Source organism: Trematomus bernacchii, unplaced genomic scaffold (assembly GCF_902827165.1).
Source record: "Trematomus bernacchii unplaced genomic scaffold, fTreBer1.1, whole genome shotgun sequence".
Lineage (NCBI taxonomy): Eukaryota > Metazoa > Chordata > Actinopteri > Perciformes > Nototheniidae > Trematomus > Trematomus bernacchii.
Genome location: NW_022988051.1, coordinates 34,163 through 42,500, shown reverse-complemented (window position 1 = coordinate 42,500; position 8,338 = coordinate 34,163). Strand labels below are relative to the sequence as shown.

Here is an 8,338-nt window from a genome sequence, read left to right as displayed (position 1 = left end):
GATCAACACAACAGACCTTCAAGCAAGCAATGAGGTCATTGTGGTGCGGTCGAGACGCGTTGTTAGCTTGTAGACGAAACCGTCGTACTACAGAAGTATAAATTAAGGTATAGAACTGCAAATCATAGAATGTGCACTCTCAGTGAGTGCACATTCTATGACTGAGGGACTCTCTGTATCACGATAGATATGATATCTCTGAAAAGGCATATCGTGGAGACCTAATATCGTCTCCACGATATATATTGTCATATCGCCCACCCCTACTTGAACTAACCACAGACACCACGAATATACAGGGATACAGTTCTGTGTGTGTGTGTGTGTGTGTGTGTGTGTGTGTGTGTGTGTACCACAGGGCTCTCCATGATGCCTTTAAGGTAGATCAGGTCCAGGTCGTTGGCCGTGGTGGAGCTGGTGGTGGTGTCACTCATCGCATCCAACACCTGAGACCCTGTAACACACACACACACACACACACACACACACACACACACACACACACACACACACACACACACCACACACACACACACACACACACACCACAACACACACACACACACACACACACACACACACACACACACACACACACACACACACACACACACACACCACACACACACACACACACCACACACACACACACACACACACATTAGTACACAATATTATCCCTGATAGTGAAGGTGATGAAGAGGAGGGGTGAAGGTGATGAAGAGGAGGGTCTTCTCACCAGGCTCTGTCCTGGTTGAGGCCACAGGCATTGCTTCAGTCAGTCTGATGAAGAGAGAGAGAGAGAGAGAGAGAGAGAGAGAGAGAGTCACATGATCATCTTTACACAGGGAGTTTACACACACACACACACACACACACACACACACACACACACACACACACACACACACACACACACACACACACACACACACACACACACACACACACACACACACACACACACACACACACACACACACACACACACACACACACACACACACACACACACACACTCTCTAAAGGAGGGGGGGGCGTGACTAATCTATACATCTCCATGCCAACAGCACCATACAATAGAGATTTGGGAGCAGGAGAACAAAGAGACAGCATTTTTTTTAAACTTCTTAAATAAATGTATTAAAAAATCTCTGCAGTTTGAACATGGATGTAGTTCAGGGGTCGGCAAATAAGTTTGGCCTTGGGCCAATTTTTTTCTGAGCCACTAGATGGCGGGCCGGAACATAATCAAAGGCTAATTTAAGTAATTGATTGTTAAAACATGTGACACGTTCGAATGCTTGGGGGGGGGGGGGGGGCTAGTGAACTGTCAACGGGGGGGGAGCCTCGCTGCGGTGCCGTTGTGTGATTCTCCAGATGGATTGAAGCATTTTACTTTAAAATGTTAACAAAAATCTTCCTGGAGGGGCAGACCCCCGGACCCCCCGAGGATGTGACGACTACCCCCCAATTAAAACATGTTCATAGAATACTAAATACATTTGAAGCCTTTTTGTATAAGCTGTCCACCATGTCAATACGTTTCTCTGTTTGTAGTGTGTTGGTCTTTTGTAGAGGTTTTTCATTGCCAGCTCAAACCTTGCCTATAGGGGCAGCAAACTGGTCTGAACCGGTCCTGGTGTCATCCCCACAGCACCCCCCATTTGAAACCTGTTCCCACGGCTATGATGCTGAGTACAGCCAAACTCCACAGTCTCTTCTCTGTCATTGTAGACCGAATGCTTCTCGTTTTGCGCCGTCCCGTTCAAATGACAATCACATTTCCACGCTCGCGCCAGGGCCGGGGGAGGGGTTACAAGGCTCGCGTCTTGTGCTGCATTCACTTGCACTCGGACATTAGGGATTTTCTCTCATAAATGTCCGATGAGCCAAAACATATGCACCGCCCCTCGCCCTCCATGATCAGGCGGCTTCTCCGATTTTGTTGTCAATGTTTTGACTGAACTTTGTTACTGTTCACATATAAGTAAACATTACGTTTGAATGATTTAGTGAGCTGGTGTTATTTTTTTCAAACCACAAACCACATGTTGGCTATTTCAGCACCACGGACTGTCCAGCTACTTATTGATCCACTATCAGCGTCAGTGCACCCCGCTGCCAGATTGTGCCTGTGCTGTGTGTCATTCACTCTCAACATGGATAAAAGTACAATAAACATTCTTCAGGTGTAGGTAGAATCTCTATTCTGACATTATAGCCTATATGTGCGACTGTCGGTCCGATATTGTAAAAAAGAAATCTCAAAAACATATTTTATTTTTATTCTCAAAATAATTTTCCGGGCCAAATATTATTGCTGGCGGGCCACTAATGGCCATGGGTCGGCCACCTATTGCCGACCCATGATGTAGTGTGTGTGTGTGTGTGTGTGTGTGTGTGTGTGTGTGAGAGGAACACAGGGATTTGAGCCTCTGCAGACCATTTACATGCACTAACACCTATAGAACTGCAGGAGAGGAACAGGGCCTCTTTAAAGGTCCCATGTCATGGCCATTTCTACTGATCATAATTCCATTGTTGAGGTCTACTAGAATAGATTTAAAGGGGACCTATCATGCAAAATGCCCTTGTGTACGTCTTTTCTACATGAATATGTGTCCCTGGTGTTCCAGGGAACTCACCAAGTGTCAGAAAACACAACCCTCTCTATTTTCCTCCATACCCAAATCTCTAAAAAAGGGGCTGCAACGGATCTGATAAAAACTGATCCAGATTTGAACACTGTCCTGACGTCAGGACGGTGGCGCTACGGCTATTGGGCCAACTCCACCAATCAGGAGGAGACAGCCACGGCCATTGCCGTTCGAAAGCGCTGGAGACGCTGTAGTACATATGCCAGGCCTGTAAGTGGCGCTGTAGTCTGCCACAAAAGCAGCGAAGAAGACTTCCCGCCCATAGTTACCATGGTTACCCTTCTGTTTATTCTCCGCTGTGGCTTTCTTTCTCCCTCCCCGAGGCAAGCGTTTGCTCCTGCTGCTTTAATTCAATGCAATCCCTCCCCGTCGAGGCAAGCACTGTAATTCTCTCCGGTTAGTCCACCAGCAGATGACAAACACCCACCTCTCCGCCTCTTCCAAGGAACGAGGGGACCGTGCGGCAGAGTTTCAGTTTCAGTTTCTTTCGCCGGTCAAGATGTCCGTTAAAGTTTAAATCTTCCGGACAAAATGATAAAAGTGCCGGTCAAAGGTCTTCTTTGTTATTTATTGAGCTTTAAAACAAATGAATAACGACTCTATATAATAAAACACGGAGGACGGAGATCTCTTTTTCTCCCCCTCTTCTGACAGCCCAGCAGCTGATCAGAGCACGTCTCCCCTCTCCTGCAGGGGGGCGTGGTCAGCAGAATCAGACCCGTAGACAGCAAACAGCACATAGAGCGAAATGAGGCATGGCTAACATGCATGATCTGTTTGGTATTTTGAAAACAGAAACGTATAAATATACCTTATATAGGTATGGCCCTACAATATATCATTTAAATATAGCATGAGAGGTCCACTTTAAATTGTGCAATGTTCCAAACTCTCATTGGTTTCTCATACAGCATCTCTGTATAGCATGTGTATTCACTCTCTGTCCTAAACGGCTTGTTGGAGCTCCTGCCCCCCCCCCCCCCCTCCCTGTGAGCCCAGTGTGCTCTCATTGGTCGGCTCGTTGCGAGGCTCGATGCTCACTGAGCTGGCTTACTGGTGTGGTTTCCGGGTCGGCGATACAGCGAGACAGCGCAAAGCTCATCCTGAGCACACACAAAGTCACAGCCGAAGTAACAACAATAAGTGTGGCTTGATATTGAGTAAGAAAAAGGTTTATAACGCTGTGAGAATGGGTCTGCGGAGAGAATGGGTCTGCAGAGAGAATGGGTCTGCAGAGAGAATGGGTCTGCAGAGAGAATGGGTCTGTAGAGAGAATGGGTCTGCAGAGAGAATGGGTCTGCAGAGAGAATGGGTCTGCAGAGAGAATGGGTCTGCAGAGAGAATGGGTCTGCAGAGAGAATGGGTCTGTAGAGAGGATGGGTCTGCAGAGAGAATGGGTCTGTAGAGAGAATGGGTCTGTAGAGAGGATGGGTCTGCAGAGAGGATGGGTCTGCAGAGAGAATGGGTCTGCAGAGAGGATGGGTCTGCAGAGAGGATGGGTCTGCAGAGAGAATGGGTCTGCAGAGAGGATGGGTCTGCAGAGAGGATGGGTCTGCAGAGAGGATGGGTCTGCAGAGAGGATTTCTCCACCATCCCAACTCGTCTATTACCAACCAGGGAGCAATGGGCGGGCAGTGAGACTGTTAAAAAATTGAACTGTTGAAACAACTTCAAAACATTCATCTGCTACTCAGTATTATGTATCTAATACCTAATATATATATATATCATTCCAATAACTTGTATATAGACTTGTACTGCACTATTCCACATCATCACTTTATTTTATAACTATTTTTCTTTTTGTATTGCTCTTGCTCTCTGTATTGTTATTATGTTATTATGTTGCATTGTTGGAGAAGCCTGTGACATAAGATTTTCAACTACATAATTACTCTGTAGCTATGTCAGATTGACAATAAAGAACCTTGAACCTTGAACCTTGGGACTCCCTGTTAGTTAGCCAAGGGGTCCTGGTGTGTGAGGAGCTCCAAGGATTGGTCCATTTGGGTTCCAGGAACCACATGACGTCATGCGGTTCCTGGAAGAAACAAATGTAAAATGAGAAATGTCCAACGAGGCGTTCAGGGGCCTCACAGACAGGTCTGCTCTGTGTTAGAGCTTTACTCTCTACAGGGTGCACTTTGAGGGTTAGTGACTCTGCAGACCGGTTACATGCAGAAGCTTCATAACACAAGGGGACGGGTCAGAACCTTTAACCTGTTTCACGCCTTCCCCCCGGTACCGGGCGGATAAACGCGTCATTTGCAGGAAACAACGTCTAAGGAATCTTAATATTGAATAAAACTATGAATGTGTTATATCCATGTAACGGGAAGAAACTCAGCTAACTGATCTTTTTAATTTTTTTTTTCAAAAAAACCCCACAATGCTAGCACTCAGCCTCTGGATTAGCCTCGATCGAAAAAACGGGACCTACTAAGGCACTTAAACTCACTCATAACTCCCTTATTACTTATCCTAGATGCACAACCAAACACTCTTTTTTGGTGTCCTGGAGACACTGAATCTAACGGTGCCCACCTCAACACTCAGTGATAAACATTCGCGACGCTATCAACGAAAGCGTACATCATCACATGTGGAGCAAAGAAGCTAAACATGTAAATATGGCTCACCTTGGTCAAAAGTGGTCTTCAATGGCATTAAAACGATAAAAAAAACGATGCTGCAGTTAATCCATAGGTTCATCCTATGTGTCTGTGCCTTCTTTGAAATTATTTCTGATAATCCATAAGCAATACAACTGCGTTTTAGTTTCCAAACTCCAGAAGGAGACATTCCTCCAGTTTAGTTTCGCTTTCCACACGCGAAGCGGCAACATTTTTTCTTTACAACCTGTCTGGGTGGGAGCCTCCTCCTTCGATTCTATTGGCTCTAACGGTCACAAGGGTATGTCAACCAACCAGATCGAGCAAGGGGGGCCAGAGATAGGTCAAATCCACCCATATGACCCCAGATGGCCCAGTTTTTGGCTAAATCTCTCTAAAAAGGTCAAATTTCACTTGTTTTGCATCAATCTTGATACAGGGTACTTATTATATGTTGTACTTTGGATTCCTAAAGCTTTTAGTCTACTAACCCATCATCCAAGGGTAGTTTTCACTATCTGTAAAAAATAATTTTTGGACGGACACTATAATTTACAGTTTTTTACTATGTAAAATCTGAATTTTCTTTAAAATAAAAAACATTTATATTGATTCTGACACTTCTACATCCAACTCACAGGTTTATCATTACTTTGAGAAAAGATTATTAATTTAACCCTTTTAGAAGGGAAGATATGGTCATTTGTTCTGGGAATGTCATTTTCGAGCCTGAGACCTGAAAAACAGGCTCAGAGTGGAACAGGTTAAGAACTATATTTACTCACGTTTTCTGCAAACTAGTGAATAAAGCATCTGATGATGAATATACTCATGTTTGTTTACACACAAATGTAGTATCACTGAATATCTGTAGTGATGAGCAGTGTATACACAGTACATCCCTATACACACACACACACACACACACACACACACACACACACACACTGCTGTGACCCCCATCTGCTCCCTTTATACTCTCCCTTACTCCCTAATGTCCCCCTCCCTCCATTACTCCTTTATTTATTCCACCTCCCCCCCACCGTCATCCATCTGCTCAGACACTCCAATACACACACACACACACACACACACACACACACACACAAGAAATGTAGATTAAGTTGTGTTGATCTGAAGATATTAAACTTTCCCTAGAGTGTGTGTGTGTGTGTGAGTGAGTCTCTCTCTGTGTGTGTGTGTGTAATATGTGGAGTGTGTGTGTGTGTGTGTGTGTGTGTGAGTGAGTCTGTGTGTGTGTGTGTGTAATATGTGGAGTGTGTGTGTGTGTGTGTGTGTGTGTGTGAGTCTCTCTCTGTGTGTGTGTGTGTAATATGTGGAGTGTGTGTGTGAGTGAGTCTGTGTGTGTGTAATATGTGGTGTGTGTGTGTGTGTGTGTGTGTGTGTGTGAGTCTCTCTCTGTGTGTGTGTGTGTAATATGTGGAGTGTGTGTGTGAGTGAGTCTGTGTGTGTGTGTGTAATATGTGGAGTGTGTGTGTGTGTGAGTGAGTCTGTGTGTGTGTAATATGTGGTGTGTGTGTGTGTGTGTGTGTGTGAGTGAGTCTGTGTGTGTGTGTGTGTAATATGTGGAGTGTGTGTGTGTGTGTGTGTGTAATATGTGGAGTGTGTGTGTGTGTGAGTGAGTCTGTGTGTGTGTGTGTGTGTGTAATATGTGGTGTGTGTGTGGTGTGTGTGTGTGTGTGTGTGTGTAATATGTGGTGTGTGTGTGTGTGTGTGTGTGTGTGTGTGTGTTATAGAGGTTGTTTTTTTTCTCTTTGTTTTCTTACATGTGTGTACCCCCACCTCTCTCTCTCTCTCACTCACACACACACACACACACACACACACACACACACACACACACACCACACACACACACACACACACACACACACACACACACACACACACACACACACACACACACACACACACACACACACACACACACACACACACACACACACACACACACACACACACGGGTCTGCTAATTAGTCTCAACGCTCACCAACAAAGCATCTCACACACACACACACACACACACACACACACACACACACACACACACACACACACACACACACACACACACACACACACACACACACACACACTCATAAAGAAAAGGCTGAATGATAAGCTAAATGCTAAAACACACATTTGGTTTTATATTAAATTCCCCGGATGTTGATGTTATGAGCATTACGCACATTCACGCGCACACACACGCACCATCACCATCACCCAGTGAGCGCGAGCTGCCCCCCGCGCGAGGCAGAGGAATAGAAACAATAGAAATAATAAAGAGATATCGATATAGTCCTCTCCTGATGTCATGATGTGTTGTATCTCTAACCCTAACCCGCTCACCTGTATATCTGTGAGAGAGGCTCGCGCTGTCTGAGGCTCGTGCGATGCTTGTTGTCGTCTGGCTGCTTTCACCTGCAGCACGAACACACACGTCACTTCCGGGAGGATTTCACAATAAAACGCTTTTAATAATAATAATAATAATTGTAAGAAAAGTACAAAATAAAATAATAAATTCTGATGTTATTTAGAAAATCTCAACATTATTTTTTTAAATGTCTTTGCAACCTCTAAGTGTTTAATGCATTACTTAATTACACCATATCTCTGTGTGTAATGACAACTAGTTTCTCTTAAAGGTCCCCTATCATCCTCCTCTTCATCAATATATCACAGGTCTCAGATATATCCAGAGCCTGTCTCTGATTGGCTGAAACACCAAACAGATCATTGCAGCATTACCCATAATCCCCTCTGTTTCAGCCCTGTTTCCAAAGTGCTGTTTCTCTGTCTGTTACAGAGGGGGTATTCAACTCAAACTCAACGAGGTCCAGTTAGAGAAAATGTCCCCATGCAAAGGTCCGGAACATCAAAATGTCTAAGTTGCTTTATGAATTAGTGTGATATATATTGAAGTAGCCTGTAGCTGTATCAACGTCTGCATGTCATCAACAACCGACTGCCAATCAAATAAAGAAAGTACAATTCAAAAACAACAATATTTATTGTCAATGAACATTGAACTATACAGAT

The 8,338-nt window shown here is 44.6% G+C and overlaps 1 protein-coding gene across 2 annotated transcripts in view; it reads right to left on the bottom strand.

Annotated features, from left to right (window-relative positions):
* LOC117474431 (MAGUK p55 subfamily member 2-like) overlaps positions 1-7,711 on the bottom strand; it is a gene marked incomplete at its 3' end in the record, with an annotated part of 12,760 nt that extends 5,049 nt beyond the window's left edge. Inside the window, 3 exon segments of one of the 2 annotated variants that reach the window (XM_034120211.1) lie at positions 354-454; positions 740-783; positions 7,646-7,711. In XM_034120211.1, coding sequence (XP_033976102.1) covers positions 354-454; positions 740-770 — 132 coding nt within the window. 2 annotated transcript variants of the gene reach the window in all.
* Positions 7,712-8,338: the final 627 nt, after the last annotated feature.